General features: G+C 33.6%; 1 protein-coding gene across 4 annotated transcripts; it reads left to right on the plus strand.

The window, feature by feature from the left end:
• The first annotated feature begins 49 nt into the window (after positions 1-49).
• On the plus strand, positions 50-21,038 carry LOC125667576 (uncharacterized). 4 transcript variants are annotated; one of them, XM_048901130.2, is made up of 8 exons: positions 50-213; positions 2,741-2,968; positions 6,837-6,996; positions 10,421-10,557; positions 11,472-11,513; positions 13,306-13,419; positions 17,066-17,113; positions 18,299-21,038. In XM_048901130.2, the coding sequence occupies exons 1-8, from the start codon at positions 171-173 to the stop codon at positions 18,490-18,492; spliced, it is 966 nt and encodes a 321-aa protein (XP_048757087.2). In that variant the 5' UTR covers positions 50-170; the 3' UTR covers positions 18,493-21,038. The 4 variants fall into 4 exon arrangements, with proteins under 4 accessions (XP_048757087.2, XP_048757089.2, XP_048757088.2 ...); XM_048901132.2 differs by lacking the exon at positions 17,066-17,113; XM_048901131.2 differs by lacking the exon at positions 11,472-11,513 and having other exon boundaries at positions 51-213.
• The last annotated feature ends 802 nt before the right edge of the window (positions 21,039-21,840 follow it).

Genomic DNA, 21,840 nt, shown 5'->3' on the forward strand with positions numbered 1-21,840 from the left:
GATTCTATATTACCAACAATATTTTGCCTCGACTGTTATATGTTCGAGTTATCTTTTGTTGCACTTTTTATTTATTTATTCATTATTATGGTAATACCGTAATATTATGTCGCAATAGATCTAGAATATAAGCCGATAAGGAGACAGTACAGGAAATCCTCTCTGTCAGTATGAATATGCGTACTCTGACTTGTTTAACCATCTTTATTTTGGGTAGGTAAATTATACAATATACTTTGTAGTTTGTAGGTGTGGAAAAAATGTGGGTCGGTGTAATGACCTGGTAAGTGTAATGTCTTGGTGGGCAATAATTCTATCTACACTGAAATATATTTTAGAAATTATGATATTTTAAGACTTCTTCTGATTAACTTTTTTTCATAAAATAATAATCAAGAATAATTATAATTTTGCATATAAATTGATATAATGCATAATAATTCATCATTTTCAAACCCGAGGGATGTAATGTGATAAAATGGGTATAAAATAATTTTTTTCATTTTTGTTCTTTTTTCTTTTATAATTTAAGAAATGAAACTTATTATTCTTTGTTTGATGCATGTATCAAACGAAACAGTGGACGGAAAACTTCATCAATGCGCATAGCGCATTGATGAAAAAGTTTTCAGTCCAATGTTTCGTTTGATACATGCATCAAACAAAGAATTATAAGTTTTATTTCTTATCATTTAATTATGTTTTTAAGATAGAAAAACAAATAGTTTCTCCCATCAAAAAGCTTGAATTAACGTTTCTGAAATGGCGCGTAGGAATACATATAGACAAGAATGAAAACAAAAACAAAACGGCATGGCTGTGCGTTCAGGTCAGGAACAGTTACTGTGCAGATTTAAATGGATTATACGCCGGTGCAATGGTTAAAAGCTGAGTTAAATATAAAGGAAGATAACAAGTGGTGACTGGATTTATGCTGCATCGTGTTGGAGGAGACGTTGAACACTGGTTGTGTCGTTGGAACGGTGGAATGCAATTCGGCTCCATTTCAATATCGAGGAAAACGTTCAAAACGCACTCGTTGACTGAGCCCCATGTAACGCAGTTCAATTTCATTGATATTTACCAGATCAGAAGTCGCCACTTGCTCCGTCATGTTATCGATCTCGTAAAGCAGTCGATTCATACCGGGAACTCGTGTAATCTGTCTACTTCTACCAGTAAGTGGTCTACGTCATCAAATTGACTATTCTGCCACGTCATCGCCTATGTATGTTGTTTCTTTAAATTAATTTGTATTTTATTCATATCTTTAGTTGTGCTAATTTTTGATAGCAATGAAAAACAAAAATCAAACAAATGCATTTCGTTATATATATAATGCTTGTGTGGAAAATCCCGTTCTATAAATAGCGCTAAAATTAGAACGGGGAAGACGCATTCCAGAGAAAAGTAGTCCCGCGTGCTTAGTGCAGATGAACTCCGAACGAAATTTTGACAGAGAAATCAAACAAATTTTTCAACCAATCAGCATCGTTTATAAGTCATCACTTTAAAAGTTATTAAATGATATATAAATAATGACAAAACAAGTTATAAGAAACAATAAGTATTTCATTTCAAAGTTTATTTCCTTATCAATAATTAGTATAAGTTTAAAATAACATATAACCATTATTAATTTATTTTATATCAGTTTGATAAATGCATGCTTGTGAAAACAAACATTTTTACTTCCGGTATAGGTACCTTTCCCCTTTGGCAACAAATGGATATTTCCCCTTCCACAGATAAAAAATCCCCTTCAGTTGTAGAAATTTCACAAAATTGTTTGAGAATTTTCTACAAAAATCATTTTTTTTATATTCTAAGTCATTTTCTATAATTGTCAGACTTACAATATAGATAAGATGAGTAATTAATCAATTTATATGGCTGTTATAATCTGTGGATATTATATTCCATGGATGTCCCTCATCCCCATCCCCCTGGAAGCTTATGACTGGATTTCTCAAAAATTCCCCTTAAATATAAAATGGGTAGTAACATCTAAATGCTGGATAAAACCCTGAATGCTCTACCGTGTCACATCAGGTCATTCCGATAGCAGGACATTACTCTATAACGCTCTATCGTGTCATCAGGTCATTCCGATATCAGAACATTACTCTATAATGCTCTATCGTGTCATCAGGTCATTCCGATATCAGGACATTACACCCTTGGTTTAGTTTATACCTAAAAAAATGAAATAACCAAAAAATATTAAATAATAGTTGAATATCTTAAGATATATACCAACTCATAAATATAATTAATTTGGGTGCATAAAATATCGTAAAAATGTATTTTTGTGTAGAAATGTCTCATCAGGACATTACACTAAATATCAGGACATTTCACCCCTGGGACCCTCGGGTTTGAAAATGATGAATTATTATGCATTAAAATGCATATAATTTTTTAAAATTATTATTATTTTATGAAAGAAAAACTTATATTTAATTAGAACAAATATTATTGAAATATCATATTTTTAAAGTATGCTTTAGTGTAGATAGAATTATTGCTCATCAGGTCATCTAGTGATGTGGTAGAGTCTCTCTCTTGATCACGCAAGTTGAGCAACGGCAAGCGTGATCAGCACTTGGCTGGGTGACTGCTACACGTTACATTAGCCTTACATCTGATTATTATCAGTCTGTATGCCCTTTCATTTGATTTTTTCCCCATTAACTCTCATTTCTCAATAATACCTTTTTGTCATTGATTTTTTTTCCAGTGATATCATTGATTGATGCCAGAGGGGGCAGGGGTGGAGGAAGAGGGGGCCGCTTTTCTGGTCGTTCTCGGTCGTCCTCCAGATATCGGTCATCCTCCAGATATGTATCCAAATTCTCTGGTAATAGGATATCTTCAAAAAGCCAACTGAGAACTGCTATATTGCTGGGCTCAGTGTATGGTGCTACAAGATGGAAAAGACGGCATGGTTACAGATCCCAAGGGGATTGTAAGTTAATAGAAAGTAATATCGAGGATTGTAAGTTAATAGAAAGTAATATCGGGGATTGTAAGTTAATAGAAAGTAATATCGAGGATTCACTGAAATATCTAGAATGATTGTGTTGTCATTTTTTCAATTATTTTTTAACTTTACATAGATATTTGTTTGATTGCTATTAATGTTAACTTATTTTTGTTTGTTTTCTGCCAACATGGAATGCCATTAAAGGGGATGGGGGATTATTTCAATATTCACTAGGATACAAGAATATAGTGTTAAATCTAAAGCAAACTAGCCTCGCACTTTGCCATGCCCTTTTTGGCTGGCGCCATGCCCTTTTTAATTACACCATATCCTTTTTTCTCTATAATTTTTTAAAAAATATTTGTTAATATAAACAATTGTTCTTTATTTCACAAGGTGGATTGAAAAGTTTAAAATCAAGGCAGCAGGTATTAACTTTTAAAGAGGATAAATGATTATTCTATTACTATGATTTTACATAGTATGATAGAATAAAAGTGCCCCGAAATTGTCTTTCCGCGACGAAAAGTGCCCTTTTGAACATATGATATGTGTGCCCTCTCTAGATCCTAGATTTAACACTAAGAATATATTAGATTTTCCAAATCCGATCAGATTTCAACATTTTCGGCAGAGGCGGGATAAGTAGGTAATATATGTCTAATTAGAACTCAATTATTCAGGAAGTTAACCAGGGTTGTATGTCAATAGACACTGTCAGAGATGGAATACGAACTGTCAGAAATTCCCATGCATACACCCATAACTAGATATTGTGTGTCCAACATTCTTACTAACTGAAGGTTAATATCTCAAACTTTTATATTTGAAATAGACTTATCACTGTCTAATTTATATTGTATTAGCATAATACTGCGGTCTGAATATATGCTTTGAGGACCACAATATGAGCTAGTTCTAAACCTAATTGTGTTCTCCTGTATAAATCAAGGACATTATCATCATTACACAGTCAAAAAGTGAAGAAAAAATGAATTCCATCACCAAATACACAGAACATTTCTGTTGTTTACAGAAAACTGTTTCCCATTACAAAGCAGCTGTATACACTTGTTAGGTCTCCTGAGTAAACTCAGGTGACTTATTGTAAAATGTCAGCATCCTCCATCGTGTATTGTCCATTGTGCCTGTCATGCGGTCTATTTTGCACCGTACATTAACAACTGAACTTTTGTAACTTCTTTTTGAAAACTACCTTTCTAATTTTTTTCAAAGTTGTAAATTTCAGGACTTAAGCACCCCCAGGGCCTTAGGGGTGAAGCAAAAACTCTCAAATTGACAAATTTTCCAAAAATATTCTCTTCAACCATCTGTAAGAAAAACTAATGCATAGTGTTGTACAGCTGGAAGATCTCTACCAAAACTGTCAATTTCATGATCCCTAGAAGAGAGGTTCTGAATCCAGGGCGGGTATATAGTGTTTATGTGTAAAACATTTGAATAATATCTTCTTTTAGTGCTATTGATACTAAATTGAAACTATATGGATATTTATTATTTAGAAAGAGCAGGTATCAGTAATCCTTTACCAAAATCGTAAATTTCATGATCCCATGGTTAGGGGTTTTGGTATCACGATGGGGCCAAAATGATCAGTGATTAAATGTGTTAATCTGGATATAGGCTAGGCCTGTAACTCCAACTCGAGTCTTATTATATGTGTGGGTCTGGTCAGGTACTGTTTGTAATTCCAGCACTTGTCAAGTTTCATCTTAAAATTGTTCAAATCCTTAGCACCCACAACCCAGTCGGGTAGACTGTTCCAATCGTTTACGACTCTTATTGTGAATGAGTACTTTCTAACGTTCAGGCGGATGTGTCTTTTTAACAGCTTCATACTGTGTCCTCTGGTTCTGTTTGTATTGGACATCAGCAGCAGCTTCTCTCTGTCAAGATCTTGTACACTTGGATCATGTCGCCCTGTTACCTTCTGTAGTATAGGGATGGTAACTTAAGGTGTTGCAACCTTTCCTTACAGGGAAGATTCTTGATGTTGATTCATAGCTTCATTGCTCGTCTCTGAACCTTTTCTAACTTGTCGTTATCATCTACAAACTGCTGTATCTGAGGTACATTGCCGTACTCAAGTGTTGGATGAACCATCGTTGTGTACAATATTTTGATGACTGTGCTGGCCTTTGTAGCAAATGTTCTTTTAATGACCTTCAAAACTCTGCTGGCTTTCCCTACAGCACTGTTGACATGTTGATGAAATGACAGTTTGTTGTCCACCAATACACCAAGGTCTTTTTCCTTCTCTGTTGTTTCTAGTTCTATCTGCTGACCGTTGTTGTCTTTCATGAGCTGTAAAAATAGTTCAGGTTGTTCCTCTCAAGGTGCATCACACTACATTTGCTTGTGTTGAACTTGAGTTGCCACTTGTCTGACCATTCTGACAACCTCTCAGTGTCCTCCTGTATTCTTGCCCTGTCATCATCTGTGGCTGTTCTTCCATACCTCTTCATGTTATCCTGGAGGTCATTTAGGAAAATGATGAAGAGTAAGGGTCAGAGAATGCTGCCTTGTGAAATCCCACTTATCACATCAGATCACTTAGACATGCTGCCATTGATGGGATACCTGTTGCAATCGACCTTCTAGGAAGTTGGTTATCAATTGATCTGGTTATCAATTGAACACTCTTGATAGTACCATTGCAATTCTTTTCACATTTGGTATGAAGCATCTTTGGGACAAGGGTAACAAGATTGTAAATTTTGGGGCTTCCGCACTCTGTCATTCATTGACCAACTTTCAAAAATCTTCGTCTATACAACTGCACATCTGTAAGAAAAACTAGATGCATGGTGATGTAGAGCAGGAAGGCCTCTATATCAAAATTGTAAATTTCATGATCCCCAGGGTAAAGGTTTAGACTCCAGGGCGGGGCCAACCTTGATATATATAGTGTATATGTGTAAAACATTTTTAGTGATTCTAAATTGCAACTAAATAGATATTGAGAAGGATCAGGTAGTCCTTTACCAAAATTGTACATTTCATGATCCTAGGGGTATTAAGGATATTGGTTCCAAAGTGGGAACAAAATTATTATAGTGATTATTGTCTTTATCATTTGAAAGACTTCTTTAAGTTTGCTGATACGGTATAAAAACTAATTTATACATATTTAGGAAAAGCAGAAAAGTATGTACCAAAATTCAGGGCTTGAAGCTAACTTATTATGTCACCAGTCCAGTCGGACTGATGGGGTATAATTTCAACCAGTCCGCAGAAAATTTTACCAGTCCAACAGAGTTTTCCAGAAATAATTAAACATATTTCATTAATGTTATTAAAATGAAATTAAACTCAAGATAATATTGTAACACTTAAATGTGGGATTTATATTTATGAATCGGATTCGTCTGATATCTACAGATCGAAGCATGCCAAATGTGTGTATAAAATTTCATAAGTATATTTTCCAAAATGATGCTTTAGAAAATTAACCAGTGCCATCGGACTGACTAGAACAAATGTCAATCAGTCCACCAGACTTTTAACCAGTCACAGACTGACGGGCATATGTTAATTTCGAGCCCTGAAATTGTGAATTTTGCAACCCCAAATAATCAATTCAGGCACTTTCGGGGGTTTAAAAGTTTTGCGACACATCTTGTTTTATACTGTTGCTGAATAGTAGAATTTAGCTTAGATATGCAGAACAAGAATTTTTTTCTCTTTATATTTTATAGTCCAAATAGGGCAATACTCAGGTGACCAATAGAGCCTGTGGGCCTCTTAATTTATGAACTTGATTCTTGAAGCAATAACATATTTTTGAAATAGATTTTTTTTAGCAGCTATTCAAACATTTTATTTTCAGTGCCAGAGGTGTGCTACAATGATAAATACGATAAGAATTCGAATGGCAGTGTGTCGTACTTGGGGCGGTTTATTTGTCCTACTGACGATAGTATGGGAGATGACCACACCTACTGTTGTGGGGATGAGGGACAACAGTACTGCTGCACTTTCTGGGATGAGTAAGTGTCGGTTTTGAAATTCGGAATGCATACTTTAGTTCACAGGCCCTCCCAATGTAAGTGTACTATTGAAATTTATAATGTGTATCAAGAGTATTGTGTCGAGTTAGCATAGAAATGGTAAGTTAGAATTCTTCTCCAGAACAAGAATAGTGCAATTTATCAATATAATATGCAAGCATCTTCATTTAGTGTACAAATTATGTCCCCAGGGTATTGTACAGGGCTATAATATATAGATATTGCATGTAGTTGAGGGTAACATTGAAAGTTTTTATCCCGAGAAAACCATTGTCAACCGAGGTGTAGCCGAGGTTGACAATGCTTTCTCGAAGGATGAAAATTTCAATGTTACCCTCAACTACATGCAATATTTGTTTTATTATGCTGAATGTTATGTAAACAGGAAAGCAGAAAAACTTACGTCTGTTGACATTGATCAATCACTGTCATGTGATATTTCGTATATCAATGCGGGTATTCCCGTTTATTACAAACGCTCAAATGACGTCTTCTAACAATCTACAGCGAATCATACGCGCATAAATTTGACGCATGTGATAATTTTTTATAATATCACCCGTTGTCAAGTACTGTTACCCATTGCTAGATATTATCACCCTGGGGCGCATGTTTTCTGTTCTCAGAGGGTAATAATATGTTTTTTCAAATGCTTCTCGACCAATCAGATTTGAGAATTTTACATGAAAGTATAATAATGGGGTTTGATATTTAGCATGCATGTATATGAGAAGTGTGTAAATAAACTATTTCTATATGAGAAGTGTGTAAATAAACTATTTCTATATGAGAAGTGTGTAAATAAACTATTTCTATATGAGAAGTGTGTAAATAAACTATTTCTATGTGAGAAGTGTGTAAATAAACTATTTCAAGAAGCTGATTTCAAAAATATATTTGGAGTTGTTACATAGACTCAGAGGTCCATGCAGAAAATATACAAGCAAGATTGAACTGATTGCTATGGAGAAAAGTCAGTTTTTAGTATTCTTAATAAAAATGATTAATGATGATATCAGTCTTATTTATACATGATAATTACATGACAAATTATTCTCTCAGCAACACTACAAAGGAAGTAAATTGTTGTTCGTATGTATCATAAAATGGACATCATTTGTGAAGGTCCACCGAGCTTTTATAATTGAATTAAGGTATTTTATAGCTAGATTTATATCATTATATTGAGGTTTGAAATTTGAATGTTATTTAGACTAGATTGTGTCCCTTAGCTGTTGGATTCGCACTTGTCTTATTGTTGAGTCACTATTTGTGTTCCGGTAAGATCTTTGTATAAGTATTGTGGCTTAGGTGAGAGTTGTGGCCCCTGGAGCTCTTGTTTTTATAAGCCTATAAATTTCAGCAATGTATGACCAAATGTTTTAATCATAGATGGTTTATATCTTCCCCTTTTGATACCTCCATCATTAGACAGGACACGTTATGTTACAATGATGTCATGATCCCTCTGTATGGTTTGTTTTCTTCTGTTACACACCCAGCTGAAATTTTCCATGTAGCTTCTTTGTGGGTCACTCTTGATCATGTTGCAATTTTTATCCATTTCAACCTCTTTTGCAGGAGTTTTGCCCCTTTATTTGAAAATTGTGTTATATGAAGGGTACATGGATTGTTTTTACCCCTTTATTTGATGTTATATAAAGGGTACATGGTTTGTTTTTGCCCCTTTATTTGAGGTTATATGAAGGGTACATGGTTTGTTTTTGCCCCTTTATTTGATATTATATGAATGGTACATGGTTTGTTTTTGCCCCTTTATTTGAGGTTATATGAAGGGTACATGGTTTGTTTTTGCCCCTTTATTTGATATTATATGAAGGGTACATGGTTTGTTTTTGCCCCTTTATTTGAGGTTATATGAAGGGTACATGGTTTGTTTTTGCCCCTTTATTTGATATTATATGAAGGGTACATGGTTTGTTTTTGCCCCTTTATTTGAGGTTATATGAAGGGTACATGGTTTGTTTTTGCCCCTTTGTTTGAGGTTATATGAAGGGTACATGGTTTGTTTTTGCCCCTTTATTTGATATTATATGAAGGGTACATGGTTTGTTTTTGCCCCTTTATTTGAGGTTATATGAAGGGTACATGGTTTGTTTTTGCCCCTTTATTTGATATTATATGAAGGGTACATGGTTTGTTTTTGCCCCTTTATTTGAGGTTATATGAAGGGTACATGGTTTGTTTTTGCCCCTTTGTTTGAGGTTATATGAAGGGTACATGGTTTGTTTTTGCCCCGTTATTTGATATTATATGAAGGGTACATTGTTTGTTTTTGCCCCTTTATTTGATATTATATGAAGGGTACATGGTTTGTCTGTCTATCTCTAATGAAACTTTTAAACATGGTAGACTTATGATTCTTGTTTCTCATTAATTACTTGTTACTTGTAAGTGTGTTATATGTCGATCTAAAAGCTCTCTGAAGCCTGTTTCCTTATTGTATTGACATGCTGACTTAGAATAAAACTTATCTTATATCTCAGAGCTGCCTACCCTTCTGCTTTTGGTGGAATGCTTCCTCTTATCAATACAAAAGTGTGGTATAATGTAATAAAATTCAACACAGGTACCTACTGTGCGTCAGTGGGACAGTCTTCTAAATGGTTATTGAATCTTTTGAATTTGTCCCGGAAAAAAAAACCACCCAGGAAAATATGAAAGATCACGATTGTCTCTGATATTTCACCAGAATGAGCATTTAGATTAGATCTGTTCATTATTTTGCAGAGTATTTATATTTTATTACTGAAGTAGAGCACATGGCAAGGAGTTTGATTTTCTTCAATTTTTGAGAAGATTACAGGTTGTTAAACTTTTTTTAAGGAAATATTACATGTATAGACCTACAACTAATGGCATTTTAAAGGAAATATTACATGTATAGACCTACAACTAATGGCATTTTAAAGGAAATATTACATGTATAGACCTACAACTAATGGCATTTTAAAGGAAATATTACATGTATAGACCTACAACTAATGGCATTTTAAAGGAAATATTACATGTATAGACCTACAACTAATGGCATTTTAAAGGAAATATTACATGTATAGACCTACAACTAATGGCATTTTAAAGGAAATATTACATGTATAGACCTACAACTAATGGCATTTGTGCTAAGTTTGCTATAAACCACTGTCATAATAAACAAGCACCTTTTATTTTTTTTTAAAAACCCCACCTACATAACCTTATGATGGACATATTATTCTCATTTGTTACTTATTCTTCTAAATGTATCTGACTAGGAAAGCTTGTGATGCACCTGTCATTTTCACCATATCTTTGAATTACAGTGTGGAAACTTTCGTTAAAAGATGAACGATGTAAAAATAATTGATTGAGAATGTTTTCATTGGGGTTTTTTTTTAAGTGGAGGGAGAGTAGCTGGTGTTGTCATTGGGATCCTGTTGGGAGTCGGAGCTATTTTTCTAATCTGTTACTGCTGTGTCAAAAGAAGCAAAAAGTCCAGTGGAACGGTGATTCGCAAAGACCACAACATGGCTGAAGGTGATTCTACTCGACATTGCATGTTTATTTCACTAAAAGAGCCTTGCCAGATAGAAATTGACCTTATGGAGTGCAACTTTATGATAAGAAAGAAACGAATAAGATTTAAGAGATCCAGGTGTCTCATAAGAAAATTTAAAATAATCATTTTCAAAATGCTTTGTTTTTAATGCAGAGGTTTTGATCCCATTTTCATTTTTGTAAATGGCATTTCAAGTACCATCTGAAATCATAAAAATCTCAAAATATGTTTTTGCCATAAGGTCGATTTCTATCTGGCAAGGCTTAAACATGTATGCATGTGCCATCCAAGCTGTTATTTATAGTGACTGGTTCTTAACAGTTTATAAAAACAGCAATGGAATTTTTGATATTCTGTTAATAGGGTTATGTTTATGCATGCATTTACACATTGTTGTCAATGTCAATGCAGTATTAAACTAAGATTTTTCTTCATCTCCGTGAATTTCAGTGCAAACTTCCTGTTTGCCATCACAGTTATTTACTCCAGAGTCCCTGAATCATGATAAAATAATTATACATAGAATAGATTGACAAGAGAAATGACTTTTAAATCCCATTGGAATCCTTTTATCTTACGTCTCTATAAGTACCAATATTCCATTTTAATTTTGGTAATATCATATCTTAATGGTAGTTGTATGTCAAGCCTTAAGTTCTTAAAATCAATGATGAATTTCAGTTTGGAAGAGGGGGGGGGGGGGGGGGGGCTCTAGGAACATAGTTGCTAATACTGTCCTGTGAGCACTTACCACTGTATATATATAATCACTAATGATGCTGGACTGCCCTTTTGTTTTTCCACTCTTGTGCTTTGAGTAGCAGTTTTGTTGTTGGGGAATGGTTTTATTGTAAATGACTGCATGCATGTGCACTCGTTTTTTTTTTTTCAGATTACCCCGGTCAGAGTGCACCACTCAGACCCACCTATAGTGGTGAGTACCTGTAACAGCACTGTGTGTGTGTTAGCAATGTATTGTGTAGCTGGTGTTGATATGAAATGATCAGTAATGTATTGTCCAGCTGGTGTTGATGTGGTGTATATGAAATGAAGTAAGGAGTATCACACATTTCAATAGGTGTGTTGTTCCTCGTTAAGACATCGGAACAATGAGCAGCAGTTTTCAGTCTGTACCAGTCCATCACAATTCCCGTGAGGATCCTGGTTAGAATAGGTCCTCAGTACCTCATGCTTGTTGTAAGAGGTGACTAAATGGGGTGGTCCTTTGAATGAGATCGCAAAAACTAAGGCCCTGTGTCACAGCAGTGTGGCACAATAAAGATCCCTCCATGCTCAATGGCCGTAAGCACCAAGCATAGGCCTAAGTTTTGCGGCCCTTCACCGGTAATGGTGATTTCTCCATATGAGTGAAAAATTCACGCACGGGATGTTAAACAAGATAGAACCCGTCCATCACAACAAATAAATTGTGCATAAATGTCAAAAACAGATATGGTTGACAGCTGTGGTTGTATGGAATGTATGCGTTTCTCAAATTTATTTTTACTCCCAGTGCACTGTTTAATATAACTACATGCACAGGGGCTAAACCTGTTTTGGGCCCAAACTCTGTGATGCCATAGATATATATTTTAATATATATAAATATATGAGTTCGGGCCCTAAACAGGCTTAGTCCCTGTGACTACATGTAGTCAATTTAATATTTTGCAGTTGTCAATTGACAAACATTTTTTTTTAATACAAAGATCATGAAAAAATTGCTGCTCATATTGTCGATGTACATATTTTAAAAAAAAATTAATGTAGTTAATCTCATTATGAAATGCAAGTCACTTTTGCAATGAACATATTTTCATTTGGCATTGAGGTATTTACATAAAATATCTTCATAAGAGTTATGGCCCTTTGTATAGAATAATTGTTGGGGTTGTAGAGGGCAGTAATGCTGTAATAAGACTGCTTGTTTTCATCATGGCATCATGAAGTCGAGTATGTGTATTTCATTCTTATGTACCTGGTAATAACCATAGCAATTCTTCTCCGTGTGACATCACAATTGCAAATATCAAATACCAGTCCGAAAACACATACCACATATCAGACAGGTGTGTAAAAATGCATATCAAATCAAGGAAAAGAAAACATGTTATCTACAGTGACTCAGAATCACATTGATGACCCTATTTGAAAATGTTGTATATCCCTTTAAGTTCATAAGAAATAAGACTCATTGTTAATTATGATGAATACTTTTCATGTATTCTTAACTTTGTTGACAAGTTTATTAAATTTTGTTACTTCCACAATCAACTATGTTTAAATTTAAAGAAAGAAGAAATATAATGCATGTTGCATGCAACAAATATTCCTTCATCTACCTCTAAAAAATGCAACAAAAAAAATTGAACCTGCATGTGACAAATATAATACCATTATGTAAAATCGGCTCTGAGACTCAATATCAGCTTTGATCAGATGAAAAATTTCCCCTCAAAAACACTGTATATATACATATTTTGTAATGTATATAATAAATGAAATATTAATTGCTAAAATCTATATTGTATGTCATGTAAGCCTCAGTGGCCCCAAGCTGATATGACATAGGATATGGATTTTAGCACATGTATTTTTTATTTACTCTCTATATTATCTACTTAAATTAAAAATGATACTGGCCTTTAAGATTAATGTTATCGTGTTATGTTCCCTATTAATCAATGTTATATGCTATTTATGCTATGTTGTTTTTCAACGTTCAGATCCCAAACCAATTCCTATGTCACCTTACCTGATGTCACAGCCTCCCTACTCTGGTCAACAGAATGACACACCATTAGCAGGACTACCACCACCACCATATGACTCCACGCTCGGTAAGAACTCTTCAATTCAGTGCTATATACCAGTCAGATCAATTCTGAAGTTCACTGAAGGGTATTAGTAATCAAGATTAAATTTCTACAATCAATGAATTAGAGGTATTGGTGAAAGGAGTATATATATAGATTTCTGCAACCACTGAGCTTGAGGTATTGGTTTGAGGATTAGATTTCTATAATCACTGAGTTAGAGAATTAGATTTCTATAATCACTGAGTTAGAGAATTAGATTTCTATAATCATTGAGTTAGAGAATTAGATTACTATGATCAGAGTCAGAGAATTAGATTTCTATAATCAATGAGTTAGAGAATTAGATTTCTATAATCATTGAGTTAGAGAATTAGATTTCTATAATCACTGAGTTAGAGAATTAGATTTCTATAATCACTGAGTTAGAGAATTAGATTTCTATAATCATTGAGTTAGAGAATTAGATTTCTATAATCACTGAGTTAGAGAATTAGATTTCTATAATCACTGAGTTAGAGAATTAGATTTCTATAATCATTGAGTTAGAGAATTAGATTTCTATAATCACTGAGTTAGAGAATGAGATTTCTATAATCACTGAGTTAGAGAATTAGATTTCTATAATCATTGAGTTAGAGAATGAGATTTCTATAATCACTGAGTTAGAGAATTAGATTTCTATAATCATTGAGTTAGAGAATGAGATTACTATGATCAGAGTCAGAGAATTAGATTTCTATAATCATTGAGTTAGAGAATTAGATTTCTATAATCATTGAGTCAGAGAATTAGATTTATATAATCACTGAGTTAGAGAATTAGATTTCTATAATCACTGAGTTAGAGAATTAGATTTCTATAACCATTGAGTTAGAGGATTAAATTTCTATAATCATTGAGTTAGAGAATTAGATTACTATGATCAGAGTCAGAGAATTAGATTTCTATAATCACTGAGTTAGAGAATTAGATTTCTATAATCATTGAGTTAGAGAATTAGATTTCTATAATCACTGAGTTAGAGAATTAGATTTCTATAATCATTGAGTTAGAGAATTAGATTTCTATAATCACTGAGTTAGAGAATTAGATTTCTATAATCACTGAGTTAGAGGATTAAATTTCTATAATCACTGATGAGTTAGAGAATTAGATTTCTATAACCACTGATGAGTTACAGAATTAGATTTCTATAATCACTGAGTTAGAGAATTAGATTTCTATAATCACTGAGTTATAGGATTAGATTTCTATAATCCCTGAGTTAGAGAATGAGATTTCTATAATCATTGAGTTAGAGAATTAGATTTCTATAATCACTGAGTTAGAGAATTAGATTTCTATAATCATTGAGTTAGAGAATTAGATTACTATGATCAGAGTCAGAGAATTAGATTTCTATAATCATTGAGTTAGAGAATTAGATTTCTATAATCACTGAGTTATTTGATTAGATTTCTATAATCACTGAGTTAGAGAATTAGATTTTTATAATCTATGAGTTAGAGAATTAGATTTCTATAATCACTGAGTTAGAGAATTAGATTTCTATAATCACTGAGTTATTTGATTAGATTTCTATAATCACTGAGTTAGAGAATTAGATTTCTATAATCATTGAGTTAGAGAATTAGATTTCTATAATCACTGAGTTATTTGATTAGATTTCTATAATCATTGAGTTAGAGAATTAGATTTCTATAATCACTGAGTTATTTGATTAGATTTCTATAATCACTGAGTTAGAGAATTAGATTTCTATAATCACTGAGTTATTTGATTAGATTTCTATAATCACTGAGTTAGAGAATTAGATTTCTATAATCATTGAGTTAGAGAATTAGATTACTATGATCAGAGTCAGAGAATTAGATTTCTATAATCATTGAGTTAGAGAATTAGATTTCTATAATCACTGAGTTATTTGATTAGATTTCTATAATCACTGAGTTAGAGAATTAGATTTTTATAATCACTGAGTTAGAGAATTAGATTTCTATAATCATTGAGTTAGAGAATTAGATTTCTATAATCACTGAGTTAGAGAATTAGATTTCTATAATCACTGAGTTATTTGATTAGATTTCTATAATCACTGAGTTAGACAATTAGATTTCTATAATCATTGAGTTAGAGAATTAGATTTCTATAATCACTGAGTTAGAGGATTAGATTTCTATAATCATTGAGTTAGAGAATTAGATTTCTATAATCACTGAGTTATTTGATTAGATTTCTATAATCACTGAGTTAGAGAATTAGATTTCTATAATCACTGAGTTAGAGAATTAGATTTCTATAATCATTGAGTTAGAGAATTAGATTTCTATAATCACTGAGTTAGAGAATTAGATTTCTATAATCACTGAGCTATTTGATTAGATTTCTATAATCACTGAGCTATTTGATTAGATTTCTACAATCTCCGAGTAAGAGGTATTCCTTTGAAGGGTTAGATTTCTACAATCATGGAACTGTTATACTTGTACAGTGTATTTTACATGAGGTGCTCTTGCACCAGTGCTTAGCTCACCTGAGCTAATACCTCAAGTGAGCTATTGTGATCACCATCTGTCTTTTGTGTGTCTGTCCGTCTGTCTCTCCATAAATTTTTCACATTTTCATCTTCTTCTCCAGAACCACTTGGCCAATTTCAACCAAACTTAGTACAAATCATCCTTGGGTAAAGGGGATGCAAGTTTGTTCAAATGAAGGTCCATGCCCCCTTCAAAGGGGAGATAATTACTAAAATCCAAAAATAGGTTGGGGTCATTTAAAATTATTCTCAAGAACCACTGGGCCAGGAAAGTATAAATTTACTCTGACATAGTAGAAATTCAAGCTTGTTAAAGTCTTGGCCCCAGGGGGGTAGGGTGGGCCACAATAGGGGATCAAAGTTTTACATACAAATATATAGGGAATTTTTTTGAAAATCTTTTGTTCAAGAACCACTGGGCTAGAAAAGTTTACAATTATATAAAAACTTTCTATAGTGCAGATTCAAGTTTGTTAAAATTATGTCCCCCCGGGGGTAGGGTGGGGCCACAATATAGGATATAACTTTTACAAATGTATAGGGAAAATCTTTATAAATCTTCTTCTCAAGAGCCACTGGGCTAAGAAATATAAAATGTGCATACCAGTTTGCTGATATGGTGCAGGTTCAGTTTTGTTAAAATCATGACCCCCGGGGGAAGGGTGTGGCCACAAAAGGGGATCAAAGTTTTACATGCGAATATATAGGGGAAAGTCTTTAAATATGGGCTAAGGTGACTCAGGTGAGTGATGTAGTCCATGGACCTCTCGTTGATACTGGGACCAAGACCTAAGAATAGGGAAAAGTTCTCGTATGTGTGAATTTCATTATTTGTTGAGGTGGCTCATTACACCAAAATTTTATTTAATGGCTCGTTAAAACACCTAGTATGCCGTGTCATTTCACCATCAAAAGAGTGATACAAGCGCTTTTATTATATGAATTTTTTGTGCTTTGTTTGCTACTTCTACTTGTACTGATTCCATGTTTATAAACAATGTAGGATCTGGCAGCACCCCATCTAATGTTGTTAATCAATATTCTGTAGAAGGGGGTTGCCTTACTCCATGTGTATAAACAATGTAGGATCCGGCAGCACCTCATCTAATGTTGTTAATCAATATTCTGTAGAAGGGGGTTTGCCTTATCCCGTGAATCCACCACCATTTCAGCATCAAGGTAGATACATGTACTATTTACAATGCATGTAGGTGTTACTACTTCTCGGGGCTTTCAATGAGTCGAACTGGAAGAGGTAAAAATCAAATTTGGGGTAGCTGAAGATGCCAAAGGTAGATTCCTGGGATCAAAGCACCTAGAACTTGATATTGGATTTGAATTGGCGATTCCTTAGAATTAAACAAATCTCTACCTTTGAGTTCGAATTGAAAGCCCAGAGTTCTTGTGATACGAGTTTTCCTCACCATGTTATGTTGTGTGCATGAGGTGACCTTGCATTAGTGTTAACAGTCATGTATGAGTTATTACTTTCGTCTGCGTACTAATTTTTTTCCGATAACATCCCTAACATTCCTTTCTGTACCGGTGTCTCTGTCATGAGTAGTATGCCCCTATCCTCACTCCTCAAATTTCATTGCAACTGACCTACTTTTAGTTTCTAGCCCCTGGCCTGGATTTCTCGAAATAAACTTAAGTTGAAATTTGGAGTTTTAAAAGTCTGAGATTTTACTCAAATTTTGACTGCTCAAATAAAAAAACAACTCAAACTTAAATTTGAGATTTTTTTTGAGAAATCCAAGCCTGGAACTCAGGAAAAATGAATTCAAAAACTACAGTACATTGCACAATGAGTTGTTTGCTGCTATAGTCCTTGAAAACATTGACAATAAATAGTATATTGCTGTTGTTTGTTGGTTTTTGGGTCTATGCACATTAAAAAAATGCATTGTGAATTGAGTTGAATCTGATATACTGTGAATGTTTTGTTTGGTGAGTAGAGATTATCCACTCTGCAGCCATTGTTAACATTGTATGCCATCCATATTTCATGACATTGATGGAGACCTTTATCGCTAGAGAAAAGCAAACCATTAGATCAAGTGATATCGTCAGTTTATCACGAGAGAACAAATTCTGCCAGTTAAACTGAAGCATTGAAGTGTGGATACAGACAGTCACTGTTTCCCCTGATGTGTGCATGTTGTAAATGTCATAGTATTGATCAACAATTTCTAATTCTGAAAGCTTCATAGAAAATGATTTTGTTCAATATAAGAATATCAATTACACACATCTTTTCCATTATGAATTTATGCTGAGTAGAATAACTTGATTTGAATACATCACTAAGGCTGTACAGTCTTCATCAATTTACATGTAAATTAAAGTATCTTCAATTTTCAGATGGGGAGAAGTCCTACATGCCTTCCGATGGATCTTTGCCATATCCTGTGAATCCCACTTACCCCAGTCAACCATCGGCTCCCACTGCTCCACCATATGGGGTAGCACCCTACCCCACAGGAAACCCTCCATATCCACCCCCTGCCAACATGCCCTACCCATCAGCGGGCAACACTCCTTCCTATAATATTTAGCTGCTTCACTGAAGTTTACATTGTGTAGTGTTTTAAGTTTTTTTTTCTTTTTTACGAATTCGAATGTGCAGATAATGAGCAATTTGAACAAATTGTGTATACTTTTCCCCTGACCCTGTTTTAGATATTAAACCTATTGATTATTTTCATTCTTTTGCCTCAGTTTGGTACACTTTTCTAGTAAACTTTGGATATGCTTGTACATTTGTACTTATGGAGATCATTATCATCAATTCATCAGTACCAGGGACCTATATACTAACGTTAGTACATGTATATAGGTCCCTGTCAGTACACAATGTTCTACTATAGACACACAGGTTTTTTAAATGTATATTTTAACGTCTGCAAATATAAATTCTTTTAATCTGGCCAAGTGAAATTGTGAACAAAATTCGAATGGCTGGCATTGGTTTTTGTTCACCATATTTGCATAAGAATTTAACCAAAAAAATTTCAAGAACTACTTGTAGTTATATTCAGTGAATTAAAAGAAAACTACTGTCATCATCTTCTGTGAATTAAAAGAAAACTACTGTCATCATCTTCTGTGAATTAAAAGAGAACTTAGTTTATGGAGGTATAAAGGCAATGAAAGCATGGGGTAATTTTTGTTTATATTCTGTAAATAAACTTGGTTTTGTTTTTGTTCTGGGGGGGGGGATAAGTATCTGTTGTTATGTCAAGTTGAGAGGTCACTTGAATATCATAGTGTTTATATGCAGAATTACAAACAGTGAAACATGTGCAGTAATTGATTTATTGTCAACAAAACATTGACAGATGTAAATATTACAGTGATTATTAGTTTAAACAATATTCCATAATATTCAACAATTTAGAATGTACATACATGTATGTACCTTTACGTATTGGCGATTAGGTTGGCATGCTTCCATTTAATGCTGACTTGAAGGGTGTGGATTTGTTTTACATCAGTATTTGTATAATTTATGTTATACAATTGTTTTATGCTTACCTGAGTCTAAAAGTAAGCGTTTGATCAAAGGTCATCTTTCTAGAGGATAGACATGTATTCAAAATTTTATATGCCCCCGCCATGAAATTGCAGGGACATATAGAATCGGTCCTCTCCTTCTGTTCCTCAAACCTTAGTACTTACCGTTTCTAAGGGATGTGATATGTCTGACAACATTCAACTGATACTAATGTGTAACAGATCAAGAGGAAGTCCAACTTTCAGCAGAGTTGCAGCCCTTGGACATAGTAAATTTTGTAGAATTCACTGTTTTACGATTTTTTTCATCTTTGTGCTTGTAGACATTAATTAATCTGATAAGTTACAGATCACCCTCAATTATTCAGATTGACACAGTTTCAGTGGTTTTTACAGCCCTTAGACTTGAAAAAAAAAACTTGTCAAATAATTATGTAGGCAGTATTTACTCCTCTGTTGCCTATTCATTGGACATAAAAAGAAATTTATAAAGTTTGATATAATTTGTGATAAGTTAGATTGCATTGACAATGGCCTTATGCAATGTAATTTTATACATTTGCCCTTTTGAAGAGTTTGAGTGACAGATTTTTTCCACAAAATTCAGACATTAGTGGTAAATCATCACACTGGTCCCCACCAATGAAAGTTCTATTTTGCTGGAAGTTTTGGAGAGAATTAAATTATCCTATTGAAGCATAGACAGGCATTTAAAAGGCAATTACTTTTACAGATTCTGAAATTCTGTAAATTATATAGCACTATCAGCATAACCAGATGGCATGATTTAAAGAATGCGGAAAGGAGAATAGCTTTGATTATTGTAAAAGTCAGGTTGAAATATGTATTTTTATATCTTTTTTGATAACTTAATTTTTTTCCTACATGCATAAATTACTCTGTGCTAAGGTTTTATATGAAATTTTGATAGTATGTGCTTAACTTTTTAACAGCCATGAATTATTTTATATTGTATACAGTAATTATATGTGTGTTATGGTTTTAATATTTTGAATATTGCATGGACAGAAGTTACTGAATACATGTACATGTACTTACTAGTTAAATTACATCGTATTGTTCAGTTTAGGTTATGTTTAAATTGTCCATGCTATGTGGCATCTATTATGAATATTTATACTTTTATGTTCAGCCATTTGTTGTCCTGTGATGTTTTGGGTGTGGTCACAATGGTGTAATTTTATTCCAGTTTTTTATTCTGTATATTCTTGTTATTTCTACAATTTTTGTCATGTGAAAATTCAGGAAGTCCACCATTACAGATCTGAGTAGTACTCAGAGTCAGTTCCCTTTTTTCCTCCTTTACGATTTACATTTGATAATTCTGTATTGGATTGAAGATTCTGCATTAATATGTTCTTCAGCTTTTGATAAATGTATTTCGAAAGCAAATAAATTCAGTGTTCTTGTACCATGTATAAGTATACAGTTTTTAAAATCGTATATTGATATTATTACAATTTTATGGGAAGGTTTATTATTTTTATGTCTGATATTAATTGCTTGATTCATATGTTGTTATTGCTGGATATTGGGAAATGAAATAAAATGTTCAACTTTTTAGAAATGATATTTTTTATATAATGACCTGGTTTGATCATGCTTTGTCTTCATTGGTCCACTTATTCCCCGGACATAAATGTGGGAGAGTTTAGTCATGCATGTGATATGTCCATGCATCTGCCTGTCCCCCTTGACTTTGTGGACAAAACTCCTCCGAAACCGCTCAACAGATTTTTTTCAAATTTTGTAAGTCACCATTTGTAGTTGATCATATTGCGCCACCATTTTGATTCGACAAATTTTACAGGAGACTGGTACTCTGTTGAATTTTTACATGCTACACTATTATATAGGAACTCTTTGTGGACGTAACTCTTCTGAGACTGCTCAATGGATTATGTTCAAATTTGTAGGATTGTTAGTCACCATAAGTAGTTGATCATATTGCGTGACCATTTTAATTCAACAAATTTTACAGGAGTTAGGAGACTTTCTTGAATTTATGCACACTACACTATATGAACACTTTGTGGATGCAGCTCCTCGGAGACCACTGTATGGATTCAAAACCATGCTTCAGTTTTAGACACGTTTAATATTCCAGTCAATGAGTCGAATGAATATGAGTTACCGTACCTATACTGGATTCCTAAACTACATAAAAACCCTTACAAACAAAGATACATTGCTGGATCCAGTAAGTGCTCTACCAAGCCTCTATCTTTGCTCCTCGCTCACGAAAATGTTAACAGCTGTGAAGGAGAAACGTCATACTTACTGTGCGACTACATATGCCAGAAGTGGTGTTAATCAAATGTGGATTCTAAAAAATTCTAAAGAACTTTTAGTAAACTTGAAATCACAGA

This window comes from Ostrea edulis, chromosome 2, assembly GCF_947568905.1.
Source record: "Ostrea edulis chromosome 2, xbOstEdul1.1, whole genome shotgun sequence".
Lineage (NCBI taxonomy): Eukaryota > Metazoa > Mollusca > Bivalvia > Ostreida > Ostreidae > Ostrea > Ostrea edulis.

Excerpts from the sequence above, each read along its gene's own strand:
- LOC125667576 (XM_048901130.2), top strand. The coding sequence starts at position 171 with ATGAATATGCGTACTCTGACTTGTTTAACCATCTTTATTTTGG. Across the intron at positions 2,969-6,836 it reads TTACAGATCCCAAGGGGATT|TGCCAGAGGTGTGCTACAAT; the intron begins GTAAGTTAATAG and ends TTTTATTTTCAG. Across the intron at positions 13,420-17,065 it reads ACCATATGACTCCACGCTCG|AAGGGGGTTTGCCTTATCCC; the intron begins GTAAGAACTCTT and ends AATATTCTGTAG.